A 23,064-nucleotide genomic window follows, 5' to 3' on the forward strand; every position below is an offset into this window, starting at 1 on the left:
TGTGCAGGCCCTCAAAAAGTGATTTACTTTTGGAATAGAGAGAATAATAAACTTTTCGCATTTCAAAAGGGTCTCGCACCATTCGGTGCTCAGCCTTAATTAAAACCTTTGAGGATGTTAAATATTGCAGACCCTGTGGTCTAAACTTGGACTAGAACCTGTCTTTGAGAGACCACAGGCTGAAAATGGAAACATCTCCAAGATATGGGTTTAAAGCATGTATGCTAGTTTATTATGCAGGGTAAAATAGTATGAGTTTTCATCTCCAGATGATCAAAACCTATGAAATCACAAAATCAAAAAAAAAATTAAAAAATGTTACAAAGAAAATGATTGAAAACTCCAAACAGCTTGATAATGATAAAAGGAAAAGTCCTATACAATTGATTTTGATCAGTCAGTTCAAACTGTTACACAAAGTTTGCTGAGAAATATTCCTTTTTTAAATACTACATGCAATTGTCTATGATATACCTTATATGAAATTATCTATAGATATAATAAGCTGATACAGGGAAAAGCAACCTGTAGACATGCAGAAAGTTTACTTAAATTGCAGATACATTTTTATCGGCACAAAACACAAAGTAGCAACAAAGACAGCTTAAATAAAGTGCAAAAAAAAGCAAAGTACAAATCAATGAAAAACACAAGGAACAGAAACACTTGATAATTCTGGAAGATGCAGGGCTGAAACCATGGGGAACGGAAAAACACGGGAACGAGGGAATCACAGTGGGAAGAACTGATAAGCAAAACAAGTCACATGAGGGCACAATTTCAAAATAAAACAGGAAATAACAGAACAGGAAAAACCAGGACAGGACACTTTTCACTTGTAACCCAGCCCAAGTCGACTGAAGTGGCAAAAGAGAGGGATGGTGATAGACAGACAAATAAACTGTAAACAAAGAAGACAAGAAACATATGATTAAATGAATATCAAGAATTTCTAAGATGCAAAAGAACATAACATGTAACAGCTAATAAGAGGAACTTACAATATACTGTACATTGTTCCAGCTTTAAGGTAAGCAAACAATACTAATGTTAAAATGCAATTTACAGAACCTAAGCCACTGTGCAAAGTTGACAGCTGCCCTTATATTTTTATACAAACAAATATATCAAATTACTATGTATTATGTTAACGAGGTTGCTTACTGGCAGTTAGCCTCTTTCCGACAAAAACTTGACTGTTTTGGTTCACTCTCACCGCTATAATTTATATCACAGCTGATAAACCCACAGTGGACTTTTCCAAAAGTTTTGGAAGGCTAATAGTATTTTAGTAGTGTGTTGTCTTATTGTCTCTTTTGTAATATTTTGTCCTTTGGCTGCTGTGGCAAACTAATTTCCCCCTTCGAGGGACAATAAAGGAATACTGATTCTGATACTGATAGTATTTAGCAAGTGGGCTTAAAATGAATTGTTCTCAGACAGCAGGGCACAAATTAACCATGCAAACTGAGTCCCATTGAGAAGTCATCAGCTTTCTTTAGCTGTTGGCCTTCAATATGGTAGCCATTAAAACTACCTCAAAAAGTAATTCAGTACTGCATCTCAGAGTGGTAAACTGCAGCTAGACAGCTCCCCATCAAGTTAAATTGAAACATTCGAAGCAGATGGATAATGGACAACACCTGCTAGGAATTCACTAACTGGAGTTTTGCAAGTGCAACATGCTTTTAAATTTGATTCATGGCTTGAATATACCTTGTATGTCTGAAAGCACTTTACCTGTATGATGAACATTGTTACAACGCCGGCACCTGTGCTAAGATAATTTCTGGCAAACCAGTTCCTCAGTTTCGAGAGACAACCCTGAAAGACAAAATGTTATGTAGAGTAATCTTTAATTTACACAGGCTATAATTTGACTGAAACAATCAATATCAGAAAGAAAGAAAGAAATTAAGAAAAAGCTGACTAAATAAATAAATATGCCATTAAATGCAACCATGAATAATATTGAAACTATAAATGTGACCTAAATGAGAATGTCTGCTTTAATTTGCCTCTGTATTTATCGACCTTTGTATTAATTCAACTACTGTTCTGTAAACTGTACTTTCCTTTTTAAAATTTGCATTCTATTTATTAATTTTTACATGTATTTATTCATGTATTATTTTCCCTCTGCATTTCCCCGCTATTTATTTGACAAACTTAATAATATTTGTCTTTCTTTTATATATCCATATGCAAATGAGGTGGCTGTTATAAAAAGTCACAGCACATTAGGGTGGAAGTGGGCAAATCATTCTTGTCTCATCAAGGAGACTACAGTGGTAGGGCTCTGATTTAGATAATATTATATGTAAAAAATGTTTTCTTGTTCCCTCTGATGTCCGACAGGTGCTCCACCTGAACTTTAAGTCATTCACAGAGTTCCCCTGATGGACATATAACTTAACGTTGTTGTTAAAGTAATGGCTAACTGCTACTAGCTGTAGTGTTAGCTAAATTAATACAAAATATGCATTTAATGGCATATTAATTAATTTATTAAGTCACAAAACAGATTGTGATGATATGCACGGCATCACTAAAATGTAAAAAAAAAACTCGATTTGATGAGGTGGATGAGGCGATGAGGGACCATTGTGTGTCTGTTTGGAGATAATTTTGAGAACCAGGTGTTTATTGAAAAATAATAACGTAACCTCTTGCCAGTTGGCGTGGGAGAGGGTGTTACAGGGGTCCTTGGTACAACATGAAATCGGGACATTACCCTTCCAGTCTGCTTCACCATGAACTCCACAGCACCTGAACTGTACAAAAAAATGTCTTTAATGAATGAACATCTTTGTCATTTGAGCAGGGGGAAAGGAATGACCACTGCATTGATCTACATGAGAGTGTGAAAAATACAGGCATTAAAACATAGTCATATATGATATGATATATCATATGTTATGGTTATGCTATATGAAAATCTTAATATAAAGAATGTAACGGGGGAAGAAGAAAAGTGGATCACTTACCAGGTGCTGGACAGCATCAAAGTCATCTTTAATTGTCTTGTTGCCTTCAGGACTGGACTGTCTGTAGATCTCCAAGCTTTGCATGAGGTCTTTCTCAAAGTATGTGTCAATCTGCAGACAGGTTTGCTAGATTACCTGCAATTCAACGCTGTCTTCTGGACATTAAAGACAATGACCTCTAGTTTCATGCCATTGCATGCTGGTGGAAAGACCAAGGGCCATAACAAGGACTGAAAAAGTGGGTTGTGTAGTTTGTCCCTCTACCAGCTGTCTGCTACTGACATTATGACCCTCATCTCAGTTTAACAGAAGTGAATCTGGGAAATGTCTGACCAAAACATTTGTTAACCAAAAAGTTTGATGTGAAACTGTTTCAAATAGAGTGCCATATTAATCTAATGATCACAAATAATCATCTATAAATGTATTGTTGTGTAGGCTACATAAACGCTCCTACCTCTCTACTGTAGACCAGAAACACACAGGCCATGGCCAGCTCCACCAGCATCAGGATGAACAGCAGGATGAAAAACTGCAAACAGACAATCAGATTTAAACATGAGTAAGTTCTTCTTCATAACATGTACGATAGTTTGCTAATTTGTAAATGAGTCAGACAATACACTCACAGCCCACCTCATTAGGTAAGCCTGTACAATGGCATGTAATCCATCAATAATTCTACTTTATGCCTCTTACTCTGGTTGTAGTGGGGTGGTGGTGGTTTCCTGGAGTGCATTATATTGAAAGGAGTTCATAATATCTTGGCAATTATATGTAAGCAGAGATGGTCAAAATGTTCAAAACAACTCTCAATATAATGCAGTTCAGTGCAATGCCACTGCAAACTACAACCTCAATAATGAACATGTGGTTACATGAATACCTCAGTCAAGTGTCAGTCATTATACATCTTTGTAAAGGCAGAAGTTATAGCAGAGCTTTTATGTCAGATGCATTTAGACTGTGCAAGTTTCCCTAATGAAATGATATGCCTCACTCATGTACAGCTCAGCTCGTCTAGACTCACAGTCGACGGAGGTGATACCACAGATAGTCCCAGACACTATACACAACTTCTACTGATGGAAAAACCAAAAGGGAATGTATCCAGTCAAGTCTAGTTGAACCAAGTTGTACCATACAGATTGAAATAAACAGAAGTTACGTCTTTAGAACGATTGAGCAAACATCACAAATGTTCATTCATGTAAATCTTTGGCAGAAGTCTCTAGTGCACATGCTCTACGGGCTCCACAATATATTGGTATAATTAGTATATTCATGTTCATGCTTCATACTCACACTGATGAGCATGCAGCGGTTCTCCTTCAAGCCTCCTAACACTCCCAAGTAACACACACAGGTAACAATGGTACCGGTGACCACCAGAGTGTTGGCAGGGTAGATTGGCCAGAAGGTGGTGATGAGTGAGGCGAACATGGAGTGCATCATCTGGAACTCCCCAAAGGCCACTACAAATGCACCGCAGAGCTCCACAGGAGAGAAAAAAAGACACGTCACATTATTATTCTGGGTATGGGAGATGAGTTTGGACTGTACAGCGTGTATTCCTGTCGTCAAAGGCCATCTTACACTCTAAGGGCGCACTCACACTTGCCCAGTTGATCCGTATCGTGCCGTAGCATGATTGTCCCTCCTCCCCAGTACCCTGCTGTCCTGCACTCACATTGCTTCAGCTGCAACACAGTTACCTTTTGTACATAGGTCATCACTTCCTAGTGCGGTCGCGGCACAATGGAGAACAACAGAGTGAACATAACTAACTTTACTGGCTTTTTTGTGGCTTATTTTGTGTCATTTTGATCATAGACCGCCCTCTCACATTGCTGGATTTCTTGATTATGCAAGGAAGTGTAATACGATTTGATTATGAATATACCTCATGTCCATGTTGTGCACCTGTGCTTGTGCTGATGCATGAGCAACTATACCATGTTTAAGCACCCCTCTGTGAAGTGTACTGTGCTTGAGTATGGTACGCAGTGCGCACACTTGTGAAACAAATCCTAAATTCCCACTGACAGGAAGGGTATAACGAGGAAAATACACCTGCTTGGTGTTTAAACACCCGACTCTTTAAACACCCAACTCTTTTTTTAAACATCCTCCAGATTAATTTATTTTATTTTCTAAAAACAACCACTTTTGGTTGGTTTTAGTCGAGGAGCACTTGGACAATTTACTCTCACCATCTACTGCTTCCAGAGTCCCTTGCAAGCCACCCAGTTTTTGGAAGTGCCATACCAAATCTCTGGAGTACCCCTTAAAAAGGTTGAAAGGTGAAAGCTTAGACTAAAATGAATAATCAAAGCCAGGCTGGTTTTCATACAGTACCATTCTCCCAGCAAGGGAACTTGTACCAGCCACCCTGAAAAGTCCCACAATCGTCATAATAATATTACACATTCACAAGACAACACAATTTTAAGTTTGAGAGGGTGTTAATGAGTGCCATCATGGCTGCATCCTGGTCTTTAATAACCTACCCAGCACAGAAAGTTGAGGAATATCACCATTGTTTTCAGGCATTTTACACAGGAGCGATCCATCCTTCTGATGATCTTCCTCTGTTAGATTTGTGAGCATAGACAAGTTGGTTATAAACTACTGCTAGCATGAAATACTAGTTACATACAGAAAAACAGATTTTTAAATCGAGTGTCTGAGTGGCAGATACCCCTCACTATTTATGAAGCAAAACAGGTGACGCTGCTGAGTGTTTACAGGACACCACTGTTTGATATGGCAACATTGAGGCCTGAAGTACAGCTGTGACCTGTACAGGCTCCAGTTAATCATTATTATCTACTCTTATCTCCAGATCAACCATTTGTTGCAAGTTTGTACCTTGATGTTGGGGAATGTGTGTTGTAAAGTGGCTTACTACTTGTCTTCCTTTCTGTTGACGAAAAACCAAAAACTGAATGAGGTCTGTGTCATTGGTCTTTGCTACACAGCCTCTGTCCAAAGTGGCATTTATTTTATGTTGCTCAGTCAGGCATTCTAGCATATAATTCAACAAAGTGATTTTTAAAAATAAATGCTGATTAATGATCAATGCCGACTGGTCATTTCTTACTGACTTTATAACTAAATTTCTGTTTTTTTCTTTAGCAATAAAGCTGTTAATTGTACAAAGGTGTATGAAATCACAGTCATTACATATAAATGTATATCTATGTATTCTTGTATATTGTATAATTTAACTGCGATGAAATCATCAATCATGAAATAACTAATTAGATATCAAGGGGCTTACCTTAAGTACACTGTATCCAGCAGTATTCCAGTTACAGATGCAGTGAGCAGTAATTTGGTGTTGCTCCTGAGATTGTCAGTTTTAACTAACAACAGGCAGGGAGGAGGGAGGAGGAAATACAACTGAGGCCTCTGTCTACCAGCTGGCAGTAAAAACATACCTACATGACCAACACTAAAGAGGAGGGGCATCCACACTTACCAGCTAGAATGGCACTCAATATAGTGCCCACCAGTCCCCTTTTATTCAATCAAACCTAATCCAATATGAAACTCCAAAGCCCTGTCTCACTCTAAATTTCAAACAGTTCATAACTGCTTAATCGGAATTTAAGCTCAGCAGAACAGCTAACCACTAGGACAACAAAACAATGAATAATCATAAATGTGTTGTCAAAGAATTCACATAGATAAAGATTCAAAAACTGTTGAACTAAAATCAAAATGCCTTTTTCAGCATTTTAGGTCACATCCACAGTCATATTGTGCACCTGTTTGACAATACCTGCCAAAAAAAAAGAATTTCTTTGGCCTCGTTTTGTGTTCACTGGGATCTCACAATGACCTGGTCAGACAGAGGTGGCAACTGTGACATGTGGCTGCATGCAGGGGTGGATTCACGCCAGTTGTTTAGTCTGCTATAAATAGTACTCAATAAATACAGTCAATTCCCTCTGATTGTTTAGAATTTAGATTTTTTTTTTTAACTGTGACAGTTCTCCTGGCCAGGGTTCCATGGTGAAGGGGCAGACTGATTGGGGTGGGCATCTTTGCAGAGGTTGCAGCCTTGCTTGTCAGAGATGGGCTGAGGCGGGGAGTCATAGTGGTCGTAGGCTGTATTTCTGAAGGGTTTGCAGGAAATGATATGTTTGCTTTCAGTTATCGTCATCAGCAGTTGTCCTGGTACTGGTGTCCAGTACAGACGAGTTATAAGCAGATCTTGAATTTGGCAATATGGAGCGTTGCTTTGCTGTAGGAAGGCTCTATGGTTTTTTTTATTCCTCCTGTATTGAGGTTAAGGATGCAGATGAGTGCCAAATAGGGATCCTGTTCTTGCCTTCCTTCTGGAAAAACAGAGCAGATGACATTTCAGTAAACGCCAATAGCAACAAGAAACTGCCTGATACATGCATCTCTGCTAAGCCGGAGATCTGATGACAAATTGCCATGATAATTACACTGGTGGCGAGAGCTTTATCGCACTCGGGGGAAGGCAGGATGAGACTGACTAGACTGTCAGATAGAAGTCTTTACCTTCGATTATTTTTACCTTAGCTCAGGGGATATGTTATGGCTTGAGGAATGTATGGCCTATGTACGGCTGAGCCAGAGTTAACTGAGTAACTTCGGCCAGTGAGGATGAAAAGGGCTGAGTAGACGAGAGGGCTTGCTGCCATATTGAGGCCCCGGGTGCGCATCAGGGGGAAGTGGCTGCCGGGAGCTAGTTCCCCGATGGATTGTGGCATATGGCTTGGTCGGCCAACTAGCAGAGCTGGTCGAGAGGGAGTGAGGCCTGGGGGTGCTGAGATGCCGTGGTCTTGGAGTTGAGACAGGAGTAAATCAGTCTTGTTTAATGGAGTATTAGCTCATAGCGCCAGGCAAGTGCCACTACACTGGCTGCTTGAGGAAATTGATGCGATCTCCAGCAGCATATAGGTGAAGGAATCCAGATCCTCTAGAAGAGGATCATGATTGGAGTCGGTCATCAGCTTTAAGGTTGACGAAACCTGCTAGCCTGCCCAGCCTAGCTAGTTTTATTTAATTTAAAGATAGAACATATGTAGATTTTTTTGTGTTAGGTGTCTGTGCCACAAAGCAATTATCATGTTATCCAGTTGACTTGATGAATATGCCAACACATTCTCATCAAACCTCCGGCATTTGTAAATTCAATAGTTGCTTGACAGATATTGATGCCTTTTGTCATAAAATGTTGGGTTCTAGTTCTAAATATTAAAGTGGAGTGTTCTTCCTAGCAGTGTTAGCGAATAAAGTTAAAAGAAGAAAATCTTGGAGGTAACCGCATACATTTTTGTACTGTCTTGTTGAAACCAGCCTTCCAGCCTCCATCATCCCAGGCCTGTCAGTCAGGTCAAACTAAGAACCTTGGTTTTACACAGGGAGTGGCATTGACCAGCACAGACAATGCCATCCCAGGAATTCATCCGATCCTTCTTCTAAATGCTTCTCAGTGGGACAATTGCAACACAGTACTGTCGTGCTTTGCTGCTGTCCCAGGAGGGCTTCAGATTGTATGGCTTGCCAATCCTCCAATAAGTGACATCTGGATGGACTCTGTTGCCATTGACCCAGGTGTAAGACCTCTCCATCACCATGTCCTGTAGCCCGATCTACACTGAATGGAAGCCTTTTTCCGGGTGCTGCTGTGCAAAAATCATGTTGGTCAAGAATGCCTGGTCCTCTGCATTCAGAACAACAGCCGTCACCCCTCATAATACTACCTGCGAGCCTTTTCCCACTTCTTTATGTCTTTGGACAGGAAGGAGCAGCGTGAAGTGTGCTTGACCCAGCTGGGCAGGCAGTGTGAACACTGCAGTGTGTTGTCGTTGCAGAATCTCTAGAAGAAGGACAGCTTGTCAGAGAACAGGACAGAACGCTCTCTGCTTGCAGTTGCACGGTGGTTTCCTGTTCAGGGTTTATGAGCATGCACCAACATTCAATTTTGGGGATTTGCTGAGATACGTTCAGAAGGAAAAAACGCAGGATGTAAAACGCAGGATGTAAACCACTGTCTACATTTCAAAAGTTTCAAAAATCGCAGGTTCACTGATGTGAAACACTCTTTACATGTGTACTTAAGACCAAAACACACATGCATACGTGTGTAGAGGGCCTTAGGCTTTTAGCATATACACTTTCCTCCATTCCCAATGATTCCCAACTGCCATTCTTAACTTCCTGCCCCCATCTGACTTTCCTGCATCATCGGGATCACGTGACTGCAAACAAGCAGATATTACTGCTAACACGGTTGTGTTGGGGATGCTGGCAAACCCAGGAGCAGATACACGAAGAGTAGTTGTTGAGTAAAAGGGCAGGCAGGTGAACGGGTTGAGTCATGGAGTGTTCTCACTTGGTTTCCAGACCAAGCAGGTATCACAGGTGAACAGGTGAAGGCATTTGAGATGATTGTTGAGCAGAGAGATGGTGGAGATCTGCACACGAGTCAAGCAATAACCACAAAAGAAACAAAAAGCACAAGATACTATACTTGACAGAACAATCTGGCTGAAGGGAGGTGAAGACCAGAGTTTATGATAATGACATAGGTGAGTCACTGCTGCAGCTGTGCCACCAAGCCCACAAGCAAACACACAAGGGAAAGGAGGGAAACAGGATGGAAAACTGTCCCGGTAAACACCATGACAAACACTTGGTAATAAGTGTATGAGACAAGGACGGGCTTGTTTTTCATATGATTTTTTTTTTTTTTACATAGTTTTATAATATTTCTAGTAGATTTAAATTTTGTGATATCTGAATATGGAAAAATGCTAATTGTAATAGATATGAAAGTTTTTTTTTTATTTGACATGGACATGGATTTTTTTTTTAAACCAAGTGTTTTAAATTTAGTAATTTGCGTGTGCGAGTTAGTGAAATGAGAGGTAACTGACTTCGTTGCTGATAGCGGTTGCAGCTGATCACAGCTGATCACATCACTGTCGGTTGGCTTTGACAGCTGTAGAGACATCCGATGAATTCATGACAAAAATGCCTATAATTCTGTAAATTATAACAGAACTTATATTTGACGAGATTTAACTAATTAATAAAGTAAAACTGATGTTTCGCATGCATGATTGTGCACAGCTCTTTAACCAAAAAGACCTGCAGTGTCCATGGATAAACCTGTGATCCACGCATCAATAAAGTGTAAAAAGCAATCAGTTCGGACATTTCCATGTTTAAAGTCATAGTGAAAATAGTTTAGACCTACACAAATTAGACTGTGATGAACTTAATTTATGGATCGGTTAAAAGAAAGATGTGAATTTTTATTGCAGTTAGTGCTCTATAGCATTTCAGCTGCTCTCTGTGTCCTACATTATAACCAATCCTGTCCTTTATACCTGTTTAAATATCTTCGAAGCGGACAGCAAACAGTTTTCCTGGATGATCAGTTTTTCCTCAAAGGCTGATCTCCGGAGAAACTCTGACAGCTGGATCTGCATCTGCTTTGCTGTCTGTTTTTTTGTTAAAGTTCAGCTCTGATTCATTCTCACAGTTGTATCACTCATTGGACATGTCAGGTTGGGATGCTCCTGCTGATATCCTGATTATTCATTTTTGTGCAAACAAAGCTTCTGTTATACACATTAAACTTCTTCTGGGTTGTTTTTGTGAGCCCATAACCTTAAAGCTCAAATTACCCATGAGTTGGAGGAAGCCTCTGCTTCTGAACCATAATTAGTGGAAGTGAACAGAGCAATCAGAGATGGACACTTGGAGGACTGTAAACTATTTGCACCAATCACAAATTAACTGTGTGGAATGGGATATGGAGTGTTGTGTGAAAATCGCATTGTGCTGTAACAAAGTCTACTAGCAAAAGCAAAATAGAAAAATAAAACAACACCTCAGAACCAAGGTTCAGTGGCCTGACATGGATAAGGCAGCTGAAAGGTATTGTAAGGCATGTCATGGCTGTCAAATTGTCACCAGACCCAACCCACCTGAACCAGTGAGAACCACACCTCTGCTCGGCTCCCGACCTCTACAACTACAGAGAAAGTCATCGACAATCTGGAGTCAATGTTCAGCAGAATGGATGACCTGTAACGAACCGCAATTCAAATCTGATTTATTCTGGGAATAAAACATAGAAAGAAAACAACAAGATGGGCTCAAGCCAATGGAGAAGGTGAGTTCCAAAACGCATCTTTGATGAAGAGAATATAAATTGCTCAGGCCGATGGACTAGTATGTGACTATGTATGGAAGCATAGAGATTGGAACAATAATAAAAAAAACCTTGTTGAAGCCAAAATGAAATGCTGATGAATGAAGAAGACCTTCAGTTCTCAAAGGTAGACATCAGAGACACAGTACCATTGCAGCAGGAAAAGTTCAATACGCCTTTCAACACCACACCACATAAAGTTGTAAATAAAACAAGAAATTGTGGTTGAATCTACCACTGAGGTATGCTATCGGAGGAACACCACACATGTGAAAAGATATAGTAATGCCTTACATTACATGATTACTCCCTGAAGAAAGTAATTAGTTACATTACTAGTTACATTACTCGTTACATTCATGTTGCTCCACGGTTCCTTAGCAATAAGCTTTGTGTGTGTGCGTGCTTTCTCTGTAGGTGCTTCGTTAAGTTTGAGGTAGTGTTAGCAGCGGTGGAGAGAAGTTTCCAACACGGACAAAGTGTGCACCTTACAGTCAAGTTATTTTCCTTGCGTTCAACAAATTCAAAGTAATGTTTGTATCTCCAACCGTCAAAAGTGGCTTTACGCAGCGGGAGGGTGGATATGTTTATTTCTGAGAAAAGGAGGGATGTCTGGGTTTATAGGTATCACATGATACTAGGTAAACAGGAAGTGAGCCAAGAGTGGAGCTCGCCATGAGGCGTACAATAGGTACATCCAAATTCCCTTATTTGTTATGTCCTCACTTGAATGAGAAGTCGTTCCTGTCTGTTATCTCACAATTCAGCCCAAAGCTCTTATTTGTGCCCCCAGGAGTTTAGACTGGTCTCTGACAGGCGATGATGACAAGGCTGATCTTTCCTTGATGCTGGGTGTAACATGTTACATCATTTCAGTTTTCCCTGAAACATTAACAAGCAAAACACAACCAAACATCAACAAACAAAACACAATCAAACATCAACAAGCAAAACACAACCAAATATCAGCAAACAAAACACAATCAAACATTAACACAACCAAACATCAACAAGCAAAACACAACTAAACATCAGCAAACAAAACACAATCAAACATCAAAACAACCAAACATGAACAAAGAAAACACAACCAAACATCAACAAACAAAACACAATCAAACATCAACAAAGAAAACACAATCAAACATCAACAAGCAAAACACAACCAAATATCAGCAAACAAAACACAATCAAACATCAACAAAGAAAACACAATCAAAAAACATCACAACCAAACATCAACAAACAAAACACAACCAAACATCAACACAACCAAACATCAACAAACAAAACACAACCAAACATCAACACAACCAAACATCAACACAACCAAACATCAACAAACAAAACACAATCAAACATCAACAAACAAAACACAATCAAACACAGATTTGAGGAATGCTAAGGAGTAGATTTGAAATAGAATTACTTTAATGATCCCAGACTGGGAAATTATTTTGTTTCTTATACCTAATAAGTCTATTTTTGCCAATTTCTGTTTTTAATTTTTTATTAAAATGTTCAATAGAAGTCAAATATGAATTCAAATCTGCAACTTTGACAGGAGTGTAATCTTTCAAGCCATTTTATTTTCCATGAATGTAATAACTGCAGAATCTACATAAAAACAAATGGAGCATCATCTGAAGAAGTCAAAATAATCCAGATCAGGAGCAAGGATGAGTTGGAGAAATACAATAACTAAGGTATGGCTCACGAACACTCCATAACTACAGCACAGCAAAGTTCAACGGTTCTTACACGGACTGAAAGTATGATGGGAATATCTGAAAGGATTGCTGAGCTAGGAAGTGTGGAGTTCATTACAAATCAACATGTGAATCATACCTTATCTGACCCGAACGAAGGAATTGACCCGGATAATCACTTCTGTTTCAACATGACTGGGAATTGCAAGTATTATACTGAAGTTCAATACAGAGACAGCGCTGAGATGGACGGGAAACTGTCTCTAATTCACTTTAACAGCAGGAGTCTATATACCAACTTCGGCCACATCAAGGAATACCTAAATCACTTCAAAACCCCTTTCACCATCATTGCAGTGTCGGAAACATGGATTAATGAAGACAAAGGCACAGATTTTTTCCTGGATGGATATAATCTTGTAAAAAGTATGTACATTTAATTGTTGATCAGTACAGATCAATACAGGAGGGTTGATAAAGGTCAGAGGCACGAATCAACAGACACTGTGCAGACACTGTGTTGAGGCGGCATGTGAGCATAACAAATACCATTCTGTACCCAAACAATAAGTTGAACCTGAGAAAATTGTATGGTCCAAGGCCAATGCCAGTTGTACATAGCAGGATGTTGTTATAATGTGTATCAACAATGTGAGATAACTTAGGTACGAACACTGTGATACTACTGTGAGTTATCACAAGTTCTTCTGAGCTGTGAAGAACTCAACTAGCCCTGTAAATCGGCACACAACAGTAGACACACATGTAATCTGTATGTACTGTCTAGAGCTTGAATTCAGCTCTGTATGCTACTGCTGTAATATGTTTTGTCAAAGGTCATAAAAAAAGAAGTTGAAAAAAAAAAAGAAAGAAAAGAAAATGTAAAATGCAAATGACAAGAAAAGATCAGGATGAAGATTTTATCCTGTGGGTAATGGGGGCGGGACTTGATAAGCTTTGGCTTCTCCCGCTTTTCCCTTTCGGCCATGTGTATTGTATTATTTGAACAATGATGAAATGTGATGTTTATGAATTGACATGCCCATATAAACAGCATAAATAAAAAATAAATAAATAAAATAAATAAATAAATAAATAAATATTTTGCTTAAATAATATTTCGATTAATTATATACATTTCATCTGGGGAGATGTTGGATCCACAGCCCCAAGTACTTCACGCCGAGTCACACCGTCCGGAGTGGGAGTGTTCAAGGAGCGGTTTGGAACGGGTCCAGTGTAGTCGACAGGGAGGCAGGCAGAGCACACACCGGAAACACCGCTACATTCCGCTTCCTGTCAAGAGATCCGCTCCTCTACATCATATCATGTAAGCATTAACAGTTCGAAAAGAACATGCCAGAACATCTGTTTTAAAATTGTTGGTTTAATAGAACAGATCGGTGTTGTACTGCGCTGCTATTTATGAGGATGAACTGGCTACATGAGTTAATTCCTCATGTTAACGAGCCAGCATACATGTGCGACGGGGCTCCAGCCTTGCTAATGTTAGCTACTGTGGCTAACCATACAGATAGCATTTAACAAAGCCAGCTAGCTACCATCTGTGCTTGTATACAAACACAGTCTTGTATCAGTACAGTGCAACAACAACGTGCCCTCTCGTCCATCACCTCTATGTCAGCGGCTCGTATTTCTGGTTGACACTTCCTGAAGTCCTACGCAGAATGTGGTGCAGTCGGAAGCGCTAAAACGCCCCACCACAGGGGGCTCGTTTCAAATGAACTGCTCCCCTCTGGAAGATTATTACCTGGACACGCACTAATCACTGAGCCAACTGCAAGTGTGTCTCCCCCGAATCCAGCAATAGTTTGAGCCCGTGTAACACGCTGTGTTGCGCACATGGTCCTCACATTAAGTCATGTGTAGTGAGACGCTGTGTTACATCGGCGTGGCGCACAGTTTTAATTCTTTGTGACGCCTAAAATGTACGTTTTCCCAGGCTAATAGTTGTGTGCAGCAGCTAACATCTGCAGTCTGTTCAGTATGGTCACCACCACTACAGAAAAAAAACGACCTCGCGCCTCAAACATACACACACCAGCCCCTTACTGTGACAGTGTAGTGATTGGCAAAGGACAAAAACGCAGGAAAATCCAATTTTTTTGTCCCGTTGTTGGCTTCAGCTAAGAAAGAAATAGTTCGGCCCACACGTCCAAAATTCTTATAACACAGTATTTCCCCTAATTTTTTGTAGCAGTTGTGCTCTGAGTCGGAAACAAGCAACTCTAGGGGGCTCCGGGTGCATGGCCCCCCAGAAGAACATTTTGAAAAATAACCCTTTAAATGGTGACTACTGGTGAGATATTTGAAAAAAAAAAAATAATTTTCAGAATCGAAGACATGAGACAAAATAGTGTAAAAGTTGACATTGCTGCTTGAAAATGTTAACCTCTTGAGCATTAGAGAATTTTTTTACCATTATTTTCTTTATTATTATATATTTGTTATGGAAACAGAATCTGTTTCAGAAGTCAGCAGGCCATATGACATGGAAGCTATTGAGGAAAAAAAATCATTATTTCTGCATATAGAGGGAAGTGCTAAAGTACAATAGGAAGAGCTGTGTCTCATTCATCCAGGTTACTACTACAATCTACTGCTGGTTTGGAGTCACTGGGTCACATGACATGGAAGATATCGGAAAAAACTGCAATTATTTTGTATTAATATATTTATGTTAAGTAATTTTATGACGGTCCCTGAATCAGTTTCCAGGGATTCAGCGCGAGGCTTGGGAGGTAAGCTGACCTCCTCAGTAAAGTCGCAGCTGGACCCGAGTAAATATCTGCCGAATATCCAACCTGAAACTAACTTCACCCCGGTTTGATGAGTCGCCTGTTGCAGCCTTTGAATAGGATGACGAGGATTTCAGTCACTCAACTTAAACGGTGACTTGTAGAAATGATAGAAATAGCAGTAATGAAAATAATAATCAATTTCAAGATAAGTTGGGGTGTAGTGCTTTCACTGTGTGCAACTGAAATTCGCCATTCGCCCGTGTTATTAAACCTACAAAAATCATGTCTGCAAAATTTTGCGGTGGCGCTGAAAATCCAGCAGCAGAATGTATATTGGGGAAACACTGACCTGACGCATCAGATAACCTTCTGAAACGATTGCAGGCTCTTTGGTAGAGCTCTGCTTTGAATTAAGTTGCGTTGTGACCAATGAATGGATGACTTGCTGAGTGACATTAAGACATTAATCAGAGGCAAAAAAATACGTTGACAGCGGTGGCCGACCCGACCCGTGCCTTGCCTGATCCTATACTTGGCCTTAACCAATATTTTCCTAGATAATACAGCTGCATCTAGAAAAAAGTACCTGAGATTTTATCCCCAGGTTTGCAGGAGTAACGTTACATGCGCGTCTGTGTTCTGCCACATATTGTGCTCTGACGTATAAAAAAAAAATCAGACCACGTTCAAAATTGCCAATCCCCCATCAGTGGAAAAAATGCCGATATCGGCCCGATCCTGATCCTGCAGATTGGATCGGGACATCCCTAGTTGTGTACATACAAGCAATTTGTAATCTTTTCTGTTACAGGTCTTGCAGAGTGCTATTGCATACGGGGAAAAGTAGTATAAAGTCTTTTGTGGTTCATGTAGAAGCTGCTAAAATCTGATGATTTGCGGTGATGTCACACAGTGACTGAGATACATTGTGGATAATTCTCCACTTACTCAATTTAGTGTGTCATATGTTTTTTTTTTTTTTGTACACACTGCACATTCTCTTTGCCTTTAGTACCAACGTCACAGTATACATCCATAGTTATTTCTATGCTTTTTCACCCCTAATGTTTAACTTTTCACAGTTTGCTTTGTAGTTATTATTAATAATATACCTTTCGTTTTTGTGTATAGTGTTTTTAGCATTCTTGAAGCACAACCCATTAATACTAGACAACCTCTTAACATACAGTTGGGGAATAAAAACATACCAGTTACACATACAGAGATTTTTGTAGCCCTGTTAGTCTACTGGACAACAACTCGGCTGTCCCCCAGACGTGTACTGTAGAGTTGGCAACCAAAGAAAAAGGACGTGCCGTTCATAAAGCAGAAATGTGTCACTCTACATTGTGTGAATGGAGTATGTAGGTCAGGTTTTGAAAAGCAGTCCACTGTTTCTAGCACTGCACGTTTGGACTCTTTATGGACAGTTTAAAAGCAATTTATTAAAACCATCCAGCAGGACCAGAGATATCAACATTTTTATTCAGAGCTTTCCTCTTCCTAATCAAAACCTGGAGCCCACATTACCCCCATGCAGCTTAGCTACTGACTAACATCACTGGTGGTAATTTTTATCAGACTACCATCTGCCCAAGTTAATGTCTCTTTGAATAGTTTTTGCTTTAATGATCCCTAAAAGATCTGCTGTAAAATAAAGGTCTGACATTTGATCCCTGTCTCAGCAGAATGCCAAAATCAAAGGAAGTTCTGTCTTCCACATCTGGAAGTGACTCCGACAGTGAAGTAGAGACCAAGGTTTGTACTTTGATGCTACATTATTTATATATATATATATATATATATATATATATATATATATATATATATATATATATATATATATATATATATATATATATATATATATATATATATATATATATATACACACACACACTAGGAGTGTTGCATGCACTTAGGAGTGTTGGTATGATGCTGTTGTGTGATGACAGAAAAAATGCACGTTGGTTTTGGTTGACATCTGCTCATGCTATGTTAACAGAGGGCTGACCACATAGCAAGCTTACAATGTGTAGGGTGATAAAAGCACAACCCTCACCAGCAATTGATCAAACAACCTCTATTTGTGAAGTGCCAATTCACAACATCTCATGACACTTTCTGAAGATGAGCTGGTGTATGCTGGCACCTGCAGAAAATCTAGGACAAGCTTATTCTGGCTGTGTCACAAAAGCACATTTATGGGAGTGGATTTTACACTAAATAAATCAAGGAGTATGGTCTAGACTTGCTCAATTTGTCACCCCCTGTGGGTCATTTGTGTATCAAAAACCTGGCAACATCACTGAAATGTGGACTCATCAGACCACAGCACATTTTGCCAGTTTGTGTTAGTCCATCTGAGATGGACTTGGACTGTCTTAAGTCTGTGGCCTCTCTGGATATCGTTGATGTGTGGTTTTCACTTTGCATGTGGAGTCTTAACTTGCATTGTTGATGCGGTTAAAACATTTTTTAATGTGCAGCACAGTGGCACTGTAGTTAACACAGTTCAGTAACCTCACAGCAGGAAGGTCACTCTCTGGAGTCAGGGTTGTGCCATCTCTTTTAAGGAAATGATGTGGTGCCAGAATCTGAGAAGCAGCTGTCTATGTTTTTCAGGCAAAGAGAAAGAAGTCAAGTGCACCAGAGAAACCAGCCAAGAAACCAAAGAGTGGAGAGAGTTCCAAGCCAGGTGGCTCATCCAAGGGCAGCGGCAATGGTGATGACAACATGTTCCAGGTAGGTATCACAGGTATAACGTAGTTTCAGTTTAGAAAAAATAAACTCTACAGAAATAGAATTATGTTTCAAGTCTGCACTTCTAACATTTTTTTCTGTTTAACAGATCAATTTTATTATAGTGTATTGGCAACTTGATATTAACCAAATATGTATCATGATTTTGCAAAGACACATTAACCTAAAAATCTCTTAATGGAAATCGTGACAAAGGCTATGTTCAGACTGCCAGCCCAAATCCATTTTTGTTATGGCATGTCCAGATTGAATCCAGATTGATTTTTAGTCTGGACAGCAAAAACACACATGAAAGCAATTTCAGCAAATCAGATCCATACCACATTCGGAGGACATTCACCCGCAGCGTGACACACAATGATGACATCAAATCCAGAGAGACAGATGTTCATTAGATTGGGAGACAACACACAGAACAGTCCGTAGACAGTCACTTTCAAATAAACTGCTTGCTCCACAACTACACAACATGAATGTTGGTAAGGTTCAGGAGCATGCAACAAACCATACCGATAGGCTGGTGTTGTCTGGACACAAAACCCAATCTGATCTCTTGCAAATAACATGCGGCATCTCCTTGTTTCAGATGTGATTTGAGAAACCAATTGGATTTCTCTACAGTCTGAATATAGCCAAAGTAACAGAGATACAGAGCATCCCCATAACCATAGTAACTCACTCACTCGGGTTGGTTGTCGCCAGCAGGAGAGAGGGAAGATGGAGAGATGCAGACTGAAATTACATCATACATGGGAATAAGTTACTATATATTGCACTTGTAGACATTTCTCCCTTTCTCCCTGAAGATCAGAGAAACTCAGCTGTATGGTGCTGTGTCTAGTTTTGTGTCACATATTATCAGTTTGAATGTGTGTTTCACTGCATGATATCTATTTTTAATTCACTATGCCACAAAGTCCTCATATACATATGCACAACACAGTGTGCAGAGTTAGTTAGAATTGTGTAGTATTAAAGCATTGCAAATATTTTTTTTGGTTAAGACCTTCAATGTATTGACAGTGAGTTTGCTTCCCACAGATTGGGAAGATGAGATATGTCAGCGTCAGGGACTTCAAAGGTAAAGTCCTCATTGACATCAGAGAGTACTGGATGAACCAAGATGGAGAGATGAAACCGGGGAAAAAAGGTAATCACTTCGGAAGTTTTGGTGATATACATATGGAACACATTTATCTGAAAAACTACAGCAGGACCTGGAAAAAAAGGAATGTACGATGTTTTGGATAGTTTGCAGCTGTGCTCTAAGACACACTTTAATGATCTGTCTTAAATTTCTTGTAGGTATCTCCCTGAATCCTGAACAATGGAACCAACTGAAGGACCAGATTTCAGAAATCGATGATGCCATTAAAAGAATATAAGCATTCCTTTAATGTTATTTGTTGAACTCATTGAACATGTTGGCTTATCATTTTTGTAAAGAGCCTGGGATTGTTTTCTAATGGACTTAAGTTAGTAGTTGTATCGATCTGGTGTTGTCTGCATTCTCTGGGTTTCTGTGTAACTTGTTTTTGAGCTGTTGTAGTAATGGTATGGGGATGAATAGGTGGTTGATAATTATGGTTGGTGGGTGGGATGCATCAATACAGTGATGTTTGTATTGGATAATAAAAATGAGGCACTAGCTTAATGTTGTTGTTCAGTTGATGTGTAAGTTCATGTTAACAGTTTGACTGACATGTAAATGTAGCTCATAAGTCCTGTATGTAGCACCAACATCAGTGCTGAGCCCAGTCCTTCATGAGCCTGCAGGTGGTTGGATTCATTGGTAAAACCATGGCAAAGGGTTTAAAAATAAACTATACTAATAACCAAACTGATACACATATTACATTTATGACAGCATTGTATTAGATTTGCATCACCTAACAGGGTTTGTGGTAACTATAAACTAGTTCTGTCATGAAGAATGTGAGTTGTGAACCTGAGGCATGTGGTGTGTGTAAGGCCCATAGCTGTTCGCCTTTCATGCTATTTTCACGAAACTTGGCAGATAGATATTAGTAGAGTACAAAGTCCCTCAGTCCTGACTCAATATATCATTAAACATATTGTTCAGGCCTTTGTACAAGTTCAATTTTTTTTTTTGTATTTAAGTAAATATGCCCCATTGAAGTCAAATACCGCTATTGCAATCGAGACCTGAAGAATAAACCTGCAGATAAAACTACATTTTTGAGGCCTTGAAGGTGCTGGAAAACTCACAGAGCTTTGCACATGCATTAGAACTGATAGAAAACTAAATATTTTATAGATAGATGTGTCAAAATGACTCAAAAACACTCCCTGAAGAGCTGCCCTAGCAGCAAGTCTGAATATAAACACATAATGACACATAAATGGGTCATTCCATAACAACTCAGGGCTTTCCAGTTCATGTCATGGATTTTCTTGACAGAAATTCTTGTTTAAATGTCTATTTAATTCATGGGACCTTGTAAAATCCTATAGCTGTACTCTTAATACTGAATTTGTGAAGTTTGGCTCTCTGAGCATTTTTATGGTTCTTTGAATGTGTATTCTAAACCTCACCAATCGCTTATTTTTCACCACATTGGGCTGAAATTTGTCCTGAAAATCCAGGAATGGAAGAAATTTGGCAACATTCATTCATGTAAGTTTGGTTATATGTAGTATATGTAGTTCTATCACTATGGAGCCAGAACGGTGACTTTAAAATTTGGCATCCAAAAAAAAAATTGCCATTGAAAACAAAACCAGTACATTGTCATTGAAACATTTGTATTGAAAACAGTTGTATTGGCATTGAAACAAGTATTGGCACTGAAAAAAGAAAGTAATTCAAATCCGAAAATCTTATCATTTTATTTTATTGGGATTTTTTTTGTATTTTTCAATGACAATCTTCAGATTTTTTCTTCATGTCACTTTTTTTTCAGTGACAGATTTTTTTTACAATGTCACTTTTTTTTCAGTGTCACTGATTTTCAGTTTCAACTTTCTGTCACTGTTTTGGCGTCGAGAGGGAGGGGCAAGTAGAGAGTGGTTTGCATATCATTTGAGAAGGTAATGGCAGCAGCCTGCGGGAAGGCGGGGCTGGACGGCCCAGCCATAATACACCATTTAGGGCCCGTGTGGCGGCCGTCTCTGGGCAGCACAGAGTCCAACTACCTCGCAGACTTTTCTTATGCAAACCACGCTCTACTTGCCCCTCCCCTCAGGCCCCTCCCTCTCAACGCCAAAACAGTGACAGAAAGTTGAAACTGAAAAATCAGTGACACTGAAAAAAAAGTGGCATTGTAAAAAAAATCTGTCACTGAAAAAAAAGTGACATGAAGAAAAAATCTGAAGATTGTCATTGAAAAATACAAAAAAATCCCAATAAAATAAAATGATAAGATTTTCGGATTTGAATGATTTGAATTACTTTCTTTTTTCAGTGCCAATACTTGTTTCAATGCCAATACAACTGTTTTCAATACAAATGTTTCAATGATAATGTTTCTTTTTTCAGTACTGGTTTTGTTTTCAATGCCAATTTGTTTTTTTTGGATGCCAAATTTTAAAGTCACCGTTCTGGCTCCATATATCACATCCTAATGTTATTTGGTCCACAGATGTTGCTAGCTTTGGAGCTGAAACCCCATTTTTGAGGGGGTACTTTGACAGTAGATTTTCCAAAGAAGGATTATTTTCATTTCCTTGATACTTTTCTATGTGGAAGTGTTAATATTCATGGCTACTGACACCACTGACTTTCTAAGCTGCCCAGCTCCTGCTGCCTAGCACTGAGGGGGTCCAGCACTCCAGAGCTTAATCTCCCCAGTGCCTGAGTGGAATAGAGATGTAAATTAGCTTGTAGCTAACTCTGATACAGCTAAGTAACTGTGCCTGGTCCCTGACAAATAAACAAATAAATAAAATGAATATTAAGAGACAAATTAAGAACACGTCATAAAGCCATCTATGAAAAATGGTTTTGTAACTGGTGAATGACAATTTTAAAACTGCTCAAAAGGTTGACAGATATCTCGCAGTGAAAATGTGTATACACTGTGAAGAGTTTACACTTTACATTTGGGGGATGTGAAAAAGTTTGATAATGGTTTGCATATAGGTAGATCCTTTGTAACAGATAAGGATAATCAGAAGTTGGTTATTGATATTTATGTATGATGAAAAGTACACTTCAGATTAAGTGTGCAAAATTGTCAAATTCAGTAATACATTTACACACAAATTATTAAAGGTGAGCTTCACTGATAATTCCCTTAAAAAAGAAGACATTTGAGACTTTGGTTATGAATAGTTAACACTTTAGAATAGCTGCTGTATAAACCTCAGTTTGTGTCATTAAACATCAATATGTATTACCCTAGGTGAAACTGTATGCATGTTTTGAAATCACTGTGTAGAAATTGGCATTTTTTGCTATTCGGCTCATCACTGTCAGACAATCCCAGGTCTGTAACAGTTTGTCAGATGTAATGTAGGTGCCAACTACAAACAAAACTCATGGCATCATCACAATGTTATGTCTTGAAAACTTGTATTTTGAAGTAAACATGAATGAAACGCTGTGATCATACCCTCTCACTGAACCTGCTGGTGCAGAAAACAAGTGATGGGGGGGCAAAGTGGCCACAGAAGCC

At 39.2% G+C, this 23,064-nt stretch overlaps 2 protein-coding genes and 1 long non-coding RNA gene across 6 annotated transcripts; 1 reads left to right on the forward strand and 2 right to left on the reverse strand.

The window, feature by feature from the left end:
* Positions 1 to 205: 205 nt before the first annotated feature.
* LOC115581155 (leukocyte surface antigen CD53-like) lies at positions 206 to 6,374 on the reverse strand. Of its 3 annotated transcripts, XM_030416036.1 has the most exons (9): positions 6,271 to 6,314; positions 5,859 to 5,910; positions 5,498 to 5,578; positions 4,293 to 4,481; positions 3,445 to 3,519; positions 2,988 to 3,098; positions 2,667 to 2,774; positions 1,741 to 1,824; positions 206 to 901 (listed from the first exon to the last, which is right to left on the reverse strand). In XM_030416036.1, the coding sequence occupies exons 3-9, from the start codon at positions 5,558 to 5,560 to the stop codon at positions 833 to 835; spliced, it is 699 nt and encodes a 232-aa protein (XP_030271896.1). In that variant the 5' UTR covers positions 5,561 to 5,578; positions 5,859 to 5,910; positions 6,271 to 6,314; the 3' UTR covers positions 206 to 832. The 3 variants fall into 3 exon arrangements, with proteins under 3 accessions (XP_030271896.1, XP_030271897.1, XP_030271895.1); XM_030416037.1 differs by lacking the exon at positions 5,859 to 5,910 and having other exon boundaries at positions 4,293 to 4,462; positions 6,271 to 6,374; XM_030416035.1 differs by lacking the exon at positions 5,859 to 5,910 and having other exon boundaries at positions 6,271 to 6,373.
* Positions 6,375 to 7,201: 827 nt separating this feature from the next.
* On the reverse strand, positions 7,202 to 12,135 carry LOC115582349 (uncharacterized). Its single transcript, XR_003984159.1, has 3 exons — positions 11,920 to 12,135; positions 10,967 to 11,066; positions 7,202 to 7,333 (listed from the first exon to the last, which is right to left on the reverse strand). It is a non-coding gene; the product is annotated as an uncharacterized LOC115582349 (long non-coding RNA).
* A 1,945-nt stretch (positions 12,136 to 14,080) lies between these two features.
* LOC115582376 (activated RNA polymerase II transcriptional coactivator p15-like) lies at positions 14,081 to 20,267 on the forward strand. Of its 2 annotated transcripts, none has more exons than XM_030418334.1 (5): positions 14,081 to 14,232; positions 17,353 to 17,422; positions 18,290 to 18,409; positions 19,469 to 19,577; positions 19,733 to 20,267. In XM_030418334.1, the coding sequence occupies exons 2-5, from the start codon at positions 17,354 to 17,356 to the stop codon at positions 19,810 to 19,812; spliced, it is 378 nt and encodes a 125-aa protein (XP_030274194.1). In that variant the 5' UTR covers positions 14,081 to 14,232; position 17,353; the 3' UTR covers positions 19,813 to 20,267. The 2 variants fall into 2 exon arrangements, with proteins under 2 accessions (XP_030274194.1, XP_030274193.1); XM_030418333.1 differs by having other exon boundaries at positions 14,105 to 14,232; positions 17,350 to 17,422.
* The last annotated feature ends 2,797 nt before the right edge of the window (positions 20,268 to 23,064 follow it).

Source organism: Sparus aurata, chromosome 5 (assembly GCF_900880675.1).
Source record: "Sparus aurata chromosome 5, fSpaAur1.1, whole genome shotgun sequence".
Taxonomy (NCBI): domain Eukaryota; kingdom Metazoa; phylum Chordata; class Actinopteri; order Spariformes; family Sparidae; genus Sparus; species Sparus aurata.